The 18,903-nt window shown below is 37.7% G+C and overlaps 1 protein-coding gene across 1 annotated transcript in view; it reads left to right on the top strand.

Moving 5' to 3' along the window:
- Adamtsl3 (ADAMTS like 3) overlaps nucleotides 1-18,903 on the top strand; it is a 320,949-nt gene that overhangs the window by 85,784 nt on the left and 216,262 nt on the right. The window contains exon 4 of the mRNA XM_026388213.2: nucleotides 6,532-6,659. Coding sequence (XP_026243998.2) covers nucleotides 6,532-6,659 — 128 coding nt within the window. The remainder of the gene's footprint in view (nucleotides 1-6,531; nucleotides 6,660-18,903) is intronic.

The following is an 18,903-nucleotide window of genomic DNA, read 5'->3' as shown; positions in this document are numbered from 1 at the left end:
TCCAACTTTGGTGCATGTTTGTGTGAGAAAATGAGCAAATGCGTCTCAGTCCACGAGTGTCGGTCAGGAACGTGCATTCCTCATGAAATAACCTAGATAAAATGAAATGCCTTAGGAAACCAGGAGTACAGCTCTGCTTACAGTAAGGGTGGGGAGAGTCCAAGACTTCATTGAGATATAGAAAGTATGTTGCGGTCCAGCGGATCACAGCAGCAGATGTGTTTGATCCATGATGCAAAAGGCTAACTGCGAGTGATGATGGGTCGGCTGGCTGCTGCATTTGACTGGATTCCTGGTGGCGAGAGGGAAGTGGAGAAAACACCAGTCAGTGTGGGAAACAGAGATCCATGAGGAAAAGAGGATTTGTCTAGGGCAAGTCAGAAAGAGGTTCTGCTTGGGCTCTGGAACATGTGGTTCTTGAAATCATGGTGGATCACCTAGGAAGTGGGGATGGGAATATTCACCTCCAGGGCTTGCGGAGAAGGTGAGAGAGAAGGCAGGAGAAGTGCTGGCATGTAGGACTCACTCCATCCATAAGAAGAAGCTGCCTCACAATTCTGGGTTTCCCCCAGGCCTTACCATGGGGTCTAGACTCAGGCAGGGACATAGACTTGGATGAAGTCAGACTTGGATTGGGTTTGGAAACAATTAACCTTATCAAGTAACATTAAATTAAATTTAATTTAAATAATTACTTGACAATGTTGAAAAGGAGGAACTGTGAACAGAGGTACCCAACTGATAAACACAGAAGTTGCTTGAGGTCAAAGACGTGGCCATGGGGCTGGTTCTTTGGCTGTATTTTATTGTCACAGGATGTCTGGGCTGGGGCTGGCCATACCTCTTCTCTCGGGAGGCTGGCCGCCACTACCTTGCAGCCTGAGAATGTTGACTTCCCCCCTGCCTGGTCCAATTCCTCCTCACAGCAGATTTCTCCTCTCCCTGCCTCCTGCCATTTGACCGCAGTGATTGGTATTGTTTCATATTTTTATTGTAACATTAAACTGTGCTCACAGATTCCAAGTCTGATTAGTTGGCTGCTTACGTGACTTTATGGTCTGCTTACTATTTTTTTTTTAAAAAGTAGAAATATGTGTTAATGGAATTCTGTAAGATTAGGGAGCTATGTCCAGCACATTTATCGGGTGAACACATGGACGCTGCAAAACTGCAGAGTGGCTCACAGATGGGCGATGGGATCAGGGCTGAAGCAGACCTCAACAGGCTGGTATCCTGGGCCAAAACCAACAAAAGGAAATTCAGTAGTGATTAATGTTAAGTCTTGCATAAGCACAAATGGAACAGAGCTGGCTCTACCGTCTGTCCTCGTCGTGAAAAAAACAACAACATTATTTTGAATAAGAACAACGCTTGCGGACATTTATGAGACATTCGCCACCTACATTTATTGAGATGCTGTGTGATTTATTTTGTATGATATTTGCTTTAAATCCTGTTTGGGCAATGGTGATCATCTCATTTAATAGATGAGTTTTAGAAAGCCTAAGAAATGTGTCCAGATTCAAACAGCTTTTAACCATTATGTGATATTGCCTCCATAGTGAATTCCAATAAAAAGTGTGGCTGAAAAAGAAAGGAATGAAGAAAGAAGGAAAGAAGGCGAGAAGAGAGGGAGGAAGGAGAGAAGGAAAGAGGAGCTAAGGCTTAGGTTCCATGAAAAGAAAAATGGACCAGAGAGACAATGCGTGGTCTCTGTTTCCTCTTAGATGCAGTGTTGTATTCTGGACATTGCATTTTTTATTTCTATTTACTTACTTATTTATTGACTTATACGTACATACATACATATCAGGGATTGAACCCAGCTGTGCTTAACCATTAAGCCACATCCCAGCCCTTTATATTTTTTATTTTGAGACAGGATCTCACTAAGTTACTTATGGCCTCACTAAGTTGCTGAGGCTGGCCTCAACCTTGTGATCCTCCTATTTCAGCCTCTCCTGTCTCTGGGATTACAGATGTGGGCCACTGTGCCTGGCCTGGACATTACATTTTTGGATCAAAAATTTGCAAATATAAATGTGTGCAGAGATTGAACACAGTCATGAAAGAGCAAGGCAAGTGGAAGGCAGTAGATCTGGGAGGCTCTAAGAAGGATTCTGCTGCAGAGGAGGCTCACAACCCACTGCCCATCACTCTAGAGGAATGGAAGATCCAGGGCAGCAATTTCTTCTTGTTGTAAGGAACACACACACACACACACGTGTGTGTGTTTTAGGAAGCAACTCTGGTGGTGCTTCATTCTGCTTCAGCAGAGGTTTTTGATTTTTTTTCTTTTTTTTTTTTGAATGCTTATTATAATTATGCTGCTAGGATCAAAGGGAAGAGAGAAGTAGGTAGAAATCAGGGACTTAATTGCCACTCTGTGGATAAAGAAAAATACAAGAAAAGACCTGCAGGGAGTGGCATGGGGGTTTCCAAGCAAAATCCAACCATCTTCATGGCCAAGGAGATGAGAAAACTTTGACGGCTCCTCTTGAGATGCTGTTTTCTCTCCATTTCCTTGGAGTGGGAGAGCACCCAGTTGATCCCATCAGAGAAACCAAATACTTGTATTTTATAGCATACCTATTTTAATTATTTTAGAATCAAGAATTTTTTTGTAAATAAAGGTGGAGAAGTCATGGAAAGAAACGTGATTCTAAGTATAAACTGAACAGATGGGATAGTGGGAATAAAAACACAACGATACTGCAACCAACTGTCAGCTTTCCCTTAAAAATATATTTGATGATGTTTTTCAACTTTTCACATTCCACCTACCCATCTATCCAGTGGCAAAATGGACAATCAGTTTCAGCTGTGTATATTTTAGACATTTACCTAAATGATTTGGACTTACCTCACCTAAATGTCCAGATGAATGTCCAGTTATTAAACTGCTTATTGTATTTTTTGTGAATTAAAACTTTATGTTCTCTATTATGTTATAGGCAGAGCACGGTTATGTTCGGTGACATTTAAGGGTAGAAAACTGAACTGAACAGTGGTCTAATTAGAACAGAAAATAGTATGGGTTTAATTAGCCCCTGGTCCCGATGACAGATTTGATCAGTCGCCAGATATTTATCCTTTCCTTTCCCTTGACTGTTCCTGAAATACTGCCTCGTGTAGGACTGCCCACTGTGCTCTGGATAGGTAGCTTGGCAAGAAGCCATGAAACCTGGGGACCAGTGAGACCGGAGTGAAAATTACTGGAAAACGCCCTCTTTGCTCCCAGTCATTATTTCTTCATTTCAGTTTTGAAGGTTCTCTCTACAGATCCCTCTAATTTAATTTTTATTTTTTGGTTGGATGAGGTAACTTGCCTAAGGGCTTAAGGAAACCTGGGCAATATCTAGTTGGGTCACATGCTGCCGTTTATGACTTGCCTCACAGTTTCCTTTATAAACGTTGCCTTTCTCCAGCTTAGAACCTTCCCGTTAAACTCTGGTTGACTTGAACTTTTCCGTGTATACCAGTAGGATGTGTTTTGTTGTTGTTGTTGTTGTTGTTTCTTTGCTTACTAGTTTTAATTAAGGTATTATGTGTTTTGTTTTAAAAAGATTGCATAAAATAACAGAAACAAAAACAAAATAAAAGAGGTTAAAAATCGCTCAAAGCCCTCTCTCCTAGAGGTGATCCCATAACATTTTGTTTAAATTTTCACTCCTTTCTCTATGCATGTACAAGTTCACCTGAATTAAAAATGATATAGGCCAGGCATGGTGGTACATTCTTACAATCCTAGTGACTCAGAGGCTGAGGCAGGAGGATGCAAAAATTTGAGGCCAGACTCAGCAATTTAGCAACACCCTCAGTAACTTAATGATATCCTGTTTCAAATTAAAAATTAAACAAAACTGGGGATGTAGCTCAGAGGTAAAGTATCAAGTCATGATTTCTTCAATTCATTTTTGAAGGTCCTTTTTACAGATCTAATTTAATTATTTTTGTACCACCCCCCCCCCCAAAAGAAAGATATAGCATGTATTTATTGTTATCTAGTGATTTTGTTTTGCCCTAAACACATATTTTTATTATTTATTTAATATTGGAAGTTGAACTGAGGGATGCTTAACCACTGAGCCCCATCCCCAGTCCTTTCTATTTTTTATTTTGAGACAAGGTCTTGCTAAATTATTGAGGCTATCCTCCAACTAGGGATCCTCCTGCTTCAGCCTCCCCAGTTGCTGGGATTACACATAGTTTTAAAAAGAAATTTCAAACAACAATTAGAAATTAATTAGCTGGCATCCAAAATAGCACCATCTGGTTTTATCAAATTTACCATTTTGTCATATTTTGTCATAAGTTGCTTTGGTCCTTGCTAAGTTGCTGAGGCTGGCCTCAAATTTGTGATCCTTCTGCCTCCCCAGCCTCCTGAGTTACTGGGATTATAGGCCTGGTTTTTGATAATAGGAGAAAAAGAGACATTCAGATGTGATTCTTCCCAGCAGATTGGCTCCTCATCTCACCTCCAGTATTCTTAGAGGCCATCTGATGTGAGGCCTTGTAGCCCACATAGTTACATTTTCTACTTGATTTTTGAGTGTATATTCATAGACCACTACTGTCTTCTGAAGTTGAAGAGATAGAAAATACTTTGTGTTTAAATTTTAATGTAATTAAACCTATCAGTCTTTCCCTTTATAGTTTCTTCCTTTGTTAACATATCTAGGACAGTCTTTCTTACGCTAACTCTATATTGGATGCTCTCCCACTCCAAGAAAATAGAGAGAAAACAACAAGACTCTTAATCTATAATTTTATGGTTTTACTATTTATAATATAAATTTCCACTATGTCTGGAATTTATTTTGGTATATTTTATGAAGAAGCTATCTATGTTTTTTAAGAATCCATTTATCACATTGGTTTTGTGTTCTTATACTATACTCTTATTCTTGGGTCTGTTTTTGGACTCTTACTAAATTTTAATAGCTCAGATTGCTTATTGCTACATCAGTTCTATGCTCTTTTAATTGAGGCAGTCTCTTCTCATGCCCTTATTTTAATCTTTTTAATTGCAGTTAAAAAAAAAAACTCATAGCATGAGACCTAATTTCTTAAGAAATTTTGAAGTGTGTTGTTAACTACAAGCACAATGTTGTGCAGCAGATCTCCACAACTGTTTAATTTTGTGTGACTGAAACTTCATAACCATGCAAACCTAACTCCTCCTTTCTCCCTCCTGAGTCCCTTGAAGCTTGCCATTCTACCTTCTGCTGCAGTGAGGTGGACTACTTTAGAAAACTCAGGGAGGTAAAATTATGCAGCATTTGGCCTTCTGTGACTTGTTTGTTTCACTTAATGTAATGTCCTCAAGGTTCATCCATGTTGTAGCATGTGACAAGATTTCCCTTTTATGGCACCATAATATTCCATTGTACATATGAATATAGCACCCTTTGTTTATCCATTCATCTACTGATGGATACCTGGGTTGCTTCCACCTCTTTGCTATTGTGAACAATGATACAATAAACATGGCTTTGCATGTATCTTTTAGGAGTCCTGATTTTAATTCTTTTAGATAGACATCTGGAAATGGAATTGATTGCTTGGTTATTTGGTGATTCCATCTTTCTCCCACCCCTTTGGTTTCATGTATATATATATATATATATATATATACACATAATATATATATATATTTTCCCATAGATAAGCTTTTCCAAAACTTTCCCTCTTAGGATTTTGATTGGAGTTGCTACAAATTTATAGATTAATTTGGAGAGAATTAGCACTTTACAGTATTGAGTCTACCCATTCAGGACTGTGGTTGTCTCTTCATTTATTCATATCTGATTTAGTTTTCCTACTAAAGTTCTATAACTTTATTTAAGTAATAGGCCTCATTTCTTATCTCTATATTTTCCCCTTGTAACTAACTCCTCTTCTTCTTGCTTTCCTAGAGTATCCTGACATAAGTCAATGGTGGTAAGTCCCAGAGACAAACCAAATATACACAAAATTGACCCTTCCCTATTTTCTTGGACTCCTGAGCTTTCTAACTTAGCTATGCTCATCTATCTGACTTTGTTTTCTTGAGGTGGAACCTCTCTCTAAGAAAGTTCCAGAAATCCTCATGCAGAAGTATTCCTTGGGGGTTACCATTAGTTTGTCTGACAGGCAGGCGAGTGGGAATTTCAGTGGGGAGCACTTCTTAGGTTCAAGGTGGGATCCTGCTATGTTAAAAAAAAAAATCATTGAGAAAAACAATAGACTGATATTTAGGCAAATCATTTAAATTTAGAAATGGTAAAATTTCCTACTTCGAACTGAGCTTAGAAACCATCTGAACAAAGGCTTCTTAAGGTTGAAAGACTTGCATGAACCAGCTAGTTTCTGTACAAACCTTTCTTGTGTGATTTTTTTTAAAAAATGCAGCCATTCTAAAGCAAAGCATTTTTAGGCAACTTTGGTCTCTGAGAGCAATCTAGAAGAAGAATCTAGAAAAAACTGGGGGAACTATGGGATATTTCTTCCACATGCGTCTGTAACGCCTTATGTGTGTTTCACATCTAGACCTCAAGAAACGCTCGCTTGGACGAAGACAAAGATGGCAACTGGGACGCCTGGGGCGACTGGAGCGACTGCTCGCGCACCTGTGGGGGCGGAGCCTCCTACTCCCTGCGGAGGTGTTTGACAGGAAGGTCAGTGGTGGCTCACCTGCCCTGCGTGGGGGCGTGTCGGTGCCTCTGGAGCGCTGGGGAGGGGCGACCCTTGACTTGGGTTTGGTGTGTACTGAGATAGTGGTTGAAAACATCTGCCAGGTCAACCTCGAGCTACCATGTTCAATAAGGGACTGGTTTTCAAGTGTGTGGTCACATACCCAAACCAGTCCTCCCAGGAGTCCCAGGCACACGGGCTTTGAGGAAGAGAAGGCTTGCCACATTTCACCACTGAGATTTGAGGTAAGATGGTATGTTTTTTGGGTTCCACCCTTGAGTGGCTTCGATTTTAATTCATTTCTGATTCATGTGCCCTGAGCAAACCATTGATGAAGAAGGTAATGCAAATTTCTGTTTCCACATCTTAGATGTGTTAAATAACATGTGTAAAATGTAAGATCAGTTCATTAATAAAACCCATAAACCTGTACCTCTCGCTTTTTGAGACAATTTGAGATATTTCCTCAGAGGACAGTTTAAATCCCTCAGCTCTTAGGAAAGACAAAGCCCCAGGTTGATGAAGCCGGATGTGCTGGTCCTGGACAAAAGAAGACTCCAAGGTTCCGGCAGCCATTCTTCAGATTTAAGACGTTGTCAGGTGAAAGAGTAAATTGTTTATCACTGATTAGTCTCAAGGTATAGAGCAGACATTTAGGCCCTCGTTTAGATTTCAACAAGACTGCTGTTTTACGACCAAGTATGTCCTCTAGTCTCCTTAATCCTTCAATAAATGGTTATCGATCTGAACCCGATGAACTTTCTCAATGAAATTTAGTCCTTCCTCTAGGTCTCTGGCTCCAGACCCTCTTTCTGCCCCTGTTACATGTAAGGAGTTTAACAATTCATGAATTCAACTAATGCAGATCCTGTCCACGTGGTTCTTACAGTCCAGGGAGACAAATAGCAAAGAAGCCTCATATTATACATAATGAAAATTTATGTCTTGGGATGACAAAGCAGTTTGTCTGCTTCCTCATGTTTTCACAGTGGTGAGGAAGTAAAGGCCCTGCTGTTCTAGGTGAGCAATGCTGTATGGAAGTACAATAGGGAAATGGTGCAATAGTGGGATGTACTTATCCTGCTGAGGCCTGCCAAGGGAGGGCCACACACCTGTGGACCAGGGGAGCAGGAGATTCCTAGGTTGAGCATAAGTTCCTTCCAACTGCTGGGAAGTCGCTGGAGGGAGAGTGTTCAGCTAGAACTTAAAGTAGGGAAGGTAGGACTTTGGTGCCTTTTAACCTCCCAAGTCTGGAGAATATGAATAATTTGCAACTAAACAATAGGGTTATAGTGGAAAGGAGTGGGGTTTGTTTGCATTTACCTTTGTTGAGTTTTTTTTTTTTTAATATTATATACTTGTCTTTGTTTTAAAAAGAAGAATTTAGAGGAATACATTAAGGGCTATGAATGATCACATTCATCCTCTTATCGTTCAACCAAAATACTTACATGTTTATTTATTATTTGATCATTTTTTGAAATGATGTTGACTGTGCTTGAAACATCCTTTTGCCAAGTGTCATGTCGGAGAATGTGTGTGAGTTCAGCCCAGGTGGGCTGTGCTACTGATGCAAACGCTGTGGATAAGGAAGGGCCAATCGCACAGCTTCTTGTCTTTTCTGCACCTATTCAGAAAGGAAGATTTGGTCAGGAGGAGAGGGAAGGGGCTGGACTTTACCATTGTGAGCAAGCATGGGTGTGCTCTGGTTTGGCAGGTGTTTAAAGCTGGCTACTGTGAGCACTTGGATGGATTTTTCTAAGATGCTGCCCCTGGCCTTTCAAATCTCTTGGGATCTCTTGCCTCCAGTTCCCTTGACTTATGCTGTTCTAAACACTTTGTCTTGGCAATACTACTCTTTCCTGAGCTTCTGGCCAGGTAGGCATATTCTGCTTATTTACCTGTATCCACCCTTGGTGGCTGCTCTGGTGAGTTCCTGAGACAACTCCACAATGACTCTTTCTTGCCTGTGGCCCACCCATCTCTGGACCACAAGAAACCCACATGCACACATTGCTAAACACACTGTCCAAGTTCAGGGAGCCAGCACAGACATGCCTACTCTACTTACAAGGGCTGCTGCAGCTGGTTTCTCAGCTATCAAGTTTCTCAGGTGTGAGTTATACACCAACAGTCTGCAGGGGAAACATATTTGAGCCATGTCCCTGAAGTTTTTTCCTCTTGGTTTGGAGTTAGCAGAGTCATCCCTTCTGCTCTGGATGGGCCAGGGTGAGGCTCACAACATAACTTTCTCAATGAAATCTCCACAAGTCCTGCCTCTAGGTCTCCAGCTCCAAGTCTTCTTTCTACTCTTTGATGTGGGTAAGGACGTTAACACTTGTGAATTTGATTAATGCATATCCTATCTGCATGGCTCATTCAGTCTAGCAAGAAAGATGATAAACAAAAGGAAGCTTCCAATTACATAGAGTTAAAAATTGTGTCAAGTGGGGGGATTAGGTGGTAAGGGAAGCCCTCTGTTCAGGGCTACCCTGATTTCTCAGGGAGGCCTTTCTGATTCCAATCACTGAGAAATGATTTGCTGTTGAGAGAAGGTCACTCATGTGAAGAGGTGAGTTCTAGGACCCTGCCCCCACCCCCAATCAGATATTGGGATCAGCACATGCAAAGGCCTTGGAGCAGGAAAGGAAAGGTTTTTATGCTTGGAGAACAGCATGTGAGAAAGTAGTGCAAGTATGTTGAAGAAGAAGGCCGATTTGTAGGCAAATGTAAAGAGCCTTACTCAGAAAAAAAAATCATTTTAATTTTCACTTCACATATTTCATTCACATCCATCTTTTCTGTTATCCCTCTCCTGAAGAATTCTAAATGGTCTTGAGCTGCACTATCTGATCTCTAGCGAGGAACTCAAGGAGCAGGCTGGAATCTCATTTTCTGACCTCCTGCTAGTGTCGTTTGCCTCTTTCCTGTGTTCCAGCTCCTGTTTCCTGATCACCTCTCTTCCTTTCTCTTAGTTCCTTCTTGTTTTTATGGAGTACATTCTCCAGGAACTTCCTGGTATGTGACAATGTCTTTCCCTTTAAATTTGGATGACGATTTTTCCAAGTGTGTGATTATGCAGGAATAATTTTCCCTGAGAAATTTAAGGACATTGCTGCTCACACCAAGTGGTGTTTATTGAAAAATCTGACAGCATTCAGAATCTCTATTCTTTTTTTCTTCTTCTCTAGATACATATGAAAGTGTTTGTCTGCCCCCAGTGTTCTGAAATGTCATACTATCGTGTCTTGGTGTGGGTCCATTTTTATCCACGGTATCGGGCACTTAATGGACCCTTTACTATGAAAACTCACTCCCTTCAGTTTTGAATTATTTCTTGGATGATTTATTCTTGGCTTTCCTCTATTTTTGTTGTTGTTGAAACTCAAATTATTTGAACATTAGCTCTTCGAATTTTCTCTTTGTCCATTTGCCATGCTTTCTGGGAGATCAACCTACACTTATTTTCAAACTATTTTACTAAATATTTCCTACTAAGTATTCTCTCTATTTTTTTTTCTGAGATAATTTCTTTTCCTTGAATTTTTAATAATTGGGTTCTGTCCCTGCCTGATTCTTTTTTTTTTTTTTTTTTTATCTCTGAGGACATAAATTCCAGGTGGGGAGCCACAGAGCCATAGAGGTTCCTTTTCATCTTATTGTCTTAGTTCCTTCCAAATTGCTGTTTTCTGGCTTGTTCGTTTATTTATTTATTTATTTATTTATTTTAAACATTTCTTTATTTCACATTAGAGACTTTTCTGTGACTTCTGGTGACCCCTGTTTGTTCTTCGTTAAGAAGAAGCACTGTGAGCTGAATTGGAAAGAGACGTGCTGGTCCGTCTCGCTGTCTGATGATGTCTCTGGGTCTGGTTTGGGACTGCTCTGATTTCTCAGGGAGGCTCTTCTGATTCCAACATGTAGGAACCAAGGGGGCAGAAAGCTGGGATCTTGGCATTAAATATCTGAATTTATGTTTAGCCCCTGTTCTCAGTGTATTACTCTGGCCCTTCATTGTAGTTGGTTCTCTCAGTCCAGAGACTTCTGTTTTACCCACTTCAGATGACAGCACCGTCTTTGGTTGAAGCAAGAGAGGGTGGTTGGGGCCTAGCTGCTCCACACACAGACTTCCAACCAGTTCTGCTGGTTTTGACCCCAAGTTTATCCCACTTCAGATGTGTCTTTTGTATTACTTCTGGAGCTTTTTGTGCGTCTACAGAACAAATGGAGTTTCTTTTAGAAACTTCCCCATGTCTCTCACAGGACTTACCTTTTGTGGTTTGTGGAGTCCAAAAACATCCTTAGTATGAAATAGATAATTTAAATACCTCCACAACTTTTACAGAAATTGAATTTGCAATAAAAAAAAAAACCCTCTTCTAAATGATCTCCAGTCCCAGACGGTTTCACTGGCAAATTCTACCAAGCATTTAAAGAAAAATTTACAAAAATTTCATACAATCTCTTCCAGAAAATAGAAGAGGAGGAGAACATTTCCCAATTCACTTTATGAATCTGGTATGACTTTAATACTGAGACCAGAGAAAGGCTAAACAAAATAGGAAAACTGAAGACTGATATATCTTGTGAATATGCATGTAAGGATTATTAATAAAATACTATCAAATAGCCTTCAGAAATAAAAGGAATTGTATACCATGAGCAAGTGGGTTTATTCTAGGAATGTAAAGCTAGTTCAATATCTAAAGTTAGTCAGTGTAATCCAGCCAGTTTAAGAATGAAGAAGAAAAAAATCATAGGCCCATATCAGCTGATGCAAAAAAGCATTTGACAAAATTAAATTTATGAAGAACAACTCTCAGAAAAACAGGAACAGAGGGGAACTTCCTAAGCTTGACAAAACCTAAAAACTTACAGCTAGCATTATAGTTATACTTAATGGTGAAAGACTCAATATTTTCCCCTTAAATCAGGAACAATGCAGAGTATCTCCTCCCACCCACAGAATGCTGAAAGTTCTGCCCTGAGTAATTAAGTCAAGAAAGGAAAATAAGTAAAACTGTCTTTGTGGATGACATTTTTGTCCACATAGAATATCCTAAGTAATCTACAAAGTAACTTCTAGAATGTAAAAGTGATTCAGAAAGGTCCTGGATATAGAATAAACATACAAAAAAAATCTCTTGTATTTCTCTTACTAATGATGAACTTTGACACCAAAATAAAAAGTACAGCACCTTTTATAATCACTCTAAAATGTCAAATATGTAGGTTTAAATCTGTATGAACATGTACAGGACTTCAAGGTGCTAATGAACGAAATTGAAGGAAACTCTGAATAAATGGAGATATATAAATTGTTCATTGGTTGTGAGACACAACCCAGTGAATTTAACAGTTCTTCCCAAATTGACTTATAGGCTGAATGCAATTTCTCTTAAAATACCATCAAGATGTCTTTTGTAGGTGTGAGCAAGAATATTCTGAAATTTATATGGGAAGGCAGAGACCTTAGAATAGCTTTGAAAAGAAAAAAAGAATCGCTTATTTTATATTAGGACTTATTATGTATCTATAGTAACCAAAAGTGGTATTGGCAAGAGGACAAATGCATAGATCAATGAGAGAAAATATTTGCAAAGTGCGTATCTGACTAAAGACTACTATGCATATTAAGAACCCTTTGAAATTAACAAGTAAAAATCAAACTAGTAATTAGGAAATGAATAAAAGTCATGAACCCATATTTTACCAAAGAGGACACACAGAAGGCAAGTGAGCACATGAAAAGATGGCCATCATTACTAGCTATTAAAGAAGCACAAACTAAAACAATAATGAGATACCATTACAATCCTATTAGACTGCCTAAGAAAAGAAGAAAGAAGAGTTGAAACATGAAATGCTGGCAAGGATACAGAGAAACTAGACCACTTATGCACAGGTGGCTGGAATGCAAATTGGTACAGCCACCGGAAAATGGGTAGTTTCTTAAAAAATAAATGCAACTGTCGGATAAGTCAGGGCTTGTAATCCTGGGCATTCATCCCAGAGAAATGAAAACATAGGTTCACATAATTAATGTGTATAAATGTTTATAGAAACTTTATTCATAATAGCCAAACAGTGAAAGCAACCCAGATGCCCTTCATTGGGTGATAGTTAAACTGTGGTACATCCATGCCATGGAGTACTACACAGCATGAAAAGGAACCATGGACACACAAAGAACCTGGATGACTCTCCAGAGAGTTAGGATGAGGTTAATAAAAGCTAGTCTCCAAAAGTTGGATGCTATGATTCTGCTTATATAATACTCTTGAAATGACACAAATTATAGGAATGAAAAACATATTAGTAGTTGCCAAGTGGTAAGGAGAGCATTGGGTGGAGGGAAGAGGCTACAGCTACAAAAGCAGCTTGAAGGAACCTCATGATGAAGCAATTGTATATACTTTAACTGTATCTGATAATTCTTTCCATTGTTTCTTGCAAGAGCACATGATTTATAATTATTTTAATATAAGAGATTTTTTATGTAATAGAAACCCTCAGAAATTCTAGGCAAAGTAGGACATAAATCTATTTAATAGTAAAGTTGAACCTACAAGAAATTAAGGAAAGTCCACAGAGTCAAAAACTAAAGAGGAAACTGAAGGCCAGACCAGCAAGTGTATAACTACTTCCTTGCCTGCCCTGGCAATGGAAATGGGGTTTGATGGTCTCTTGAACCCAGGCTGTTAAGTTTTAATTCCTTCTTAATCCAGGAGATCAAGTTTTGAGTGTATGTGAAGCACAGCAGCATGGAACTCCAGCCCCAACATAAAGGAGGGACCCCCATATGCTTACTAAACAGATGGACCAGGAAAAAAAGTATCATTCTACCAGCATAAAGAACTTAAATATTTTAGTTCTTAATTCTGATTAGAAATAAATTTTCCACTTTAGAACAATGGAACTGTTCTCCCAAGAGTTTGAGGTACAAATATATTGACCTGTCTCTATGTATGTGTTAAATATGTTGAATGTTATCTATCTCACATGACCATGGAAGCTTTGAGATAACAATATTAACATGAAATGTGATCTTGTAACTGTGATGAGTGGCAGTAGTGGGCAGAACTAGAGAGACAGACTACCAAGTCAGGCTGCCTGAAGATTTCTGTCGATGGAGCCATGCTTATGATAAGTTTGCAATCCTAAAATAGATAACAGGCAAGGAATTATTTGCATAAGTAAGCACTAGTAGGTACAGCAGTGAGGATTCAAGGGAAGAAAGTCATCCAGTTAACTGTATTGATATATTGATGATTTTTATCATCTGATAAAAATGAATGCTTACTCACAACTGAAAAGAAAATTCTTGGGAAACCGGCAATAGAGGTGTACTCGATGTATAGTCAATATTATCCTTCCTAGTAAAATGTAACTCTATTTTCTTTAATACTAGGTATGAATAAAAGAGAAATACTGGGGAATTATATGGGCCAAATTATATTGTTATTTCATGTGCATGTAAGAATAAAAAGAATGCCTGTCATTGTTTGTATTCATTACTGAGGATCCTAGTCGGTGTAATAAGGCAAGGAAAAAAATAGAAAGTAGTATAGTATGATTGGAAAAGAAGAAATAACTAAGTGTATAGATACTACCTGATTATGTGGATAGAAAATCCAAGAATTCCTATAATACTAAGAAAATAGTTCATTGAAGATTACTGGGGACAATATTAATGCACAAATAACTGTGTTCTTACACCACCAAAAACTAAATAGAGGGCTAGGGATGTAGCTCAGTGGTAAAGTGCTTACCTTGCATGTGCAAGGCCCTGGGGTCCACCCCCAGCACTGAAAACAACAACTAATTAGAAATCAAAATTTCAAAAGGTAACATTTATACCACTAAAAAATGTAAAGTGCTTTGTGATAGATTAAATGAAAGGTGTACACAGTCTTTAGGGAAGATTTTAAAAGCTCAACTAAATAAATGGAGAGAGATAATATAAACACAAATAGGAAATCTCAACATCATAAAAGGCTGACTTCCCCTAATTTAATCTTTAAATGGGGTGTAATTCCAAATATAATGGAATTATAAAGATAATAAAAAACAATTTTGAAAAAGATAAAAATAGGAAACTTGTACAGACATTAAAAAATTTTAAGTTTATTTGTAATAGTGGTATGAGGACAAATATATCAAAGTAAGAGTCCAGAAATACAAATATGTATCAAGGAGTTTGAAATATATAGAAATATCATCATAAATCAGTAAAGGAAGATAAATATTCAGTTCAGGGGTCTCAGATATGACTATTGAAATTCCAAAGAAACTACTAAAATGTTTTGGTCCATGTAAAGAATAAATTCCAAGTAGATTAAAGTCTACTTATAAAAAATAAATTTTGAAAATATTTAGGAAAAAAAACAGAAGTAAATCTCTGGGTAGTGAAATATTCCTTTACTAAGATAGAAAGATCTTAAATAGTTATAAAGGAGAATATTGATAAGTTCAAGCGCAGTAAACACTTCTTATAAAGACTACTATAACCTTAAGGAAAGACATAGAGGCAGAGAAAATCTTGACAATATATATAATCTGTAAAGAATTTCTGCATCTGAAATATTTAAATAACTTCTATATACCAATGAAACAAAAGCAAAAACAAACTAGTAGAAAAACAGGCAAAGGGTTTAATCCAGAAATTTATAGAAAGGGAATCTGCATAGTCAAAAACAAATGAAAATATTAATGCCATCAACAAAAAAATATGGCAAAATAATAGGAAATGAAATGTGCTGATTTTTCAGGCTTGGAAAGACATTAAAAGTTTGAAAAGCTAAATGTTGCCTAGTTTCTAAAAATGAAAACCTTTCTGCACTAGTTATCAGAAAGTGGTTGGTCCATATTAGAGAGCCATTTGGGAGTATCCTCAATAGCAAAGATATAGTGCTCACAACGTAAGTCCCAGAGAAACTTGTGCAAGTTGGCTAAGATGCTGCTGCTCATTGTGCAACTATAGGTATTTTAAAATTTGGAACCAACTTAAATTTTCGACATTGAGGAAAGTCCATTGATAAATAAAAATAATTGATAATAAATTGTAGTACTTTTATAAATTGGATTTATATACAGTCATAAAAATGAATTAAAAGTTACACATGTCAACATGGAGGTTCTTAAAAATAGAGTTCAGATAAGCAAAAAAAATAAAAAAATAAAAATCAAGCTGCAGAAGGCCATGAACACAAAGTCACATTTAAAGTTGAGCTGAAAAATCAAAGCTGTGAAATTATAAATGATATGATGACATTTCCTCAGTTGTCTCTTTTATTTCTGGAGTACTGCTTGCCTACATTTTTCATTTTTTAGTCATTTATATCATGTTCTAATCTTAACCTGTATTCTGAAGTTTGCTTTTAGGCTTGAGGAATTCCACATTTGTCTTCTATCTGAGCTCATCTAATTTAAACAAATATATGAAGCTGGAAAACATATTAAATGCCCCCACCCCAGAAAAGAAAAACATGCAGAACTGGATATATAACTTTATATAAAACTAAATGAGAGAATACTATGTCCTGTGGTATTTACAGTGAGATAAGCGGATGGCAGTTTAAGTCCTTTTTCCAACTTGGTTCCTGGCTTGGGGCCAGACCTGGAGCATATCCACTTGTACAATGTTTCAGAAATAGGGAGGGTAATTTCATTTTCCTGCATAAAAACAAAATTAGCTTTATTGAACAGGAGGGTAGAAGTGTTCTAGAGCTTCATCGTCCCTAACCCACCCCCATGTTAGACATGTTCACCATGATTTTGGAAGTACTCAGATTTTCTAGAAGGAAACCTACTTCCTTTGGAAGGCTTATCGGGCCTCTTTATCCTTGAGCAGCCATAGAGACCCATTAAATCTTCATAAATATTGAGCGCTTGTGGTCGGTTTTTCTTGGAAGTAGAATATGGAGGTGATTGCATACAAAGCCAAACAAAAAGTCATCCCAGGCTTTAGAAAGCATTCTGGTGCCTTCTCTCTTATCAGTGTGCTCCTTTAAATCCATGACTTAGGGACAGGGATGAATGTAGCTATTTTGCTCATTTATTTCTTTGTGGATAAAGTCATTTCAGAATTTTATTACATTTAAATACTCAAGTCAGTTCTATTATGCCGCAAACCATACACCAGCCAGAATGTCTCTTTCGCTTGCAGAAATGTGTAACTTGATATTCTCCTCAAGTGCCAACCATGGGAAACACAGGTTTAACTTAACTACTATTTTAAAAAATTAATATATTTTTATTCTTCAAAACACATGCTACTCAGTCTTTATGACACTAGTATTTGAGTCAATATATCACCAAGTGAATATAATAAATTATAGTGCTATGAACTCTAGGGAAATTTTATTAATGTTTTTAATGTATCCTCACGGAATCAACATATGTTTTTTATATATTCATAAATTTATGACTTCAAAAGTCTTCAGTTTCAGGGTGCTATGAATGTTGTAATGGATAAAAAATACATAATTTTAAAATGATGTTCTTGAATTTTCATATACTCCTGATAACCATTAGCTCTTGCATATAGTAATTAGAATGATATTAAAAACTTGCAAGTAATGTTTCTGTAGCTTAGTTGATTTGGGCCAAAGGAATTATTTCCAGAATAAGCTGGCAGGTTCCTGCTTGGGGAATTAGGACTCCAATGTCCTTAACTTTAAAATAACTTGCATTTCATTTTATGCCTGTTTCATAAAGTAGTCATTCATTTTCTTACTGAATTGTAAGCAAACTGTGTGTGCCCTGTCAGTAAAGGCCAGTCAGTGGGTTTAGTGTGTTAGGTTGGACAAAGGGAAATAGAATATTAAGAATGGTGGCCCTGTGGTTGGGTTGTTAAAAAAAACCTTACTATTGACTTGTAATAATATGCTGGGAGATAATTGCTGCATCTTCCTGTCTGCCTCCTAGTACCTAGTAGATTCACTATAAGGTGTTAAATAAGGAAGGCATCCAAAATGGTGCTTTGCATTTTGAGATTTCATGAAATAAAATACTTTCTTTCCCATGTCACTTTGATGCAGTTGTACTGGGATTTGGAGTGAGGATGTACTTATCATTTTGGTTTAGATTTTCAGGCTCAAAAATCAAGATGCAAGCTAGTGACTCTAGGATAGTAGCTTAAAATCAAGACATAGCAGGTATCTGTGGGGTATATAGACCATGCATGGGTGTGTGGTCTTCATAGCTGTCCTGAGGCATAGCCATTAGATACCTTTGATGGATATGTTTTTCCCTTCATTTTCAGTTTCTTTCTTTAAAATGTAGTTTTTTTTTAAAAATTAACTAACTAAAATTAAGCAAATGCGGCTCAAAAATTATTCCCGAAGTTCTGAAACACTTTTAAAGAAAATGCCATTCTTTGTATGTTTCCACAATTTTTGTATCCCAGTATTATTAATCAATTCAAATACTATCTTTAATTGTGTCTAATTTGGCTTCCCCCTTTAAATTGGAATTACAAATGTTTTAGGACTGTAATCAATGTGGTACAAAACGCTTTCAGTTATTACAGGAAGTAATAGGATCTATTAGCAGTTTTCCTCAACTGGGGTGTTTCCAAAATAAGTCAAGTAATTTAGATTACCCTTTCACTTTTCATGTTATTTATTTTCTTCTTTTCTCCACACATGAACAGTAGAATGAAATACATTTCCTGAGTGCATGAGCTTGTCCACAGGCACAGCTGCTGTTCCCAGCAGAATGGAGTCATTTCCCTTTGACAAGGAGAGAGACTTCTTCACCGGTTTTCCTGCCAGCCTCCCACTTTGGTGCACCTTGAGTGTTTAAAATTTGATGTAGTCTCATTAAGATTTTAATACATCTCAGAAAAGTATACCTAGGACAAGCCAAAACATGGAAATACACAGTTACAAAATATGAAGACTTTGTCAATCCACTTGTCATAATCTGAGAAGGTGGGAATTTGAGAAGGAGCAGCTAATTGGACCTGACTGTCTTCAGGTTGAGATATTTAACTACCAGTAGGGCAGTGCTTTTGGAGTCAGCCATGTTGCTGTTTAATTCACTCCCAAACCTCTCTCCCAAACCAATTAGGATTGCATCTCCCAAAAACACAAGCCATGAGGACACTATAGGGTACATGTTTCAAGTGGGACAAAATGTAAAGTGAGGAGATGTGAATTGTCAATGGACAGGGCAAGTGTGAGAAGGACTGCAAAGGCAGAAAAGTGAAAATCAGAACCAAAA

The sequence above is a fragment of the Urocitellus parryii genome, chromosome 6, assembly GCF_045843805.1.
Source record: "Urocitellus parryii isolate mUroPar1 chromosome 6, mUroPar1.hap1, whole genome shotgun sequence".
Classification (NCBI taxonomy): domain Eukaryota; kingdom Metazoa; phylum Chordata; class Mammalia; order Rodentia; family Sciuridae; genus Urocitellus; species Urocitellus parryii.
The sequence above is the reverse complement of the archived record's forward strand: the minus strand, read 5'-3'. Positions and strand labels throughout refer to the sequence as shown.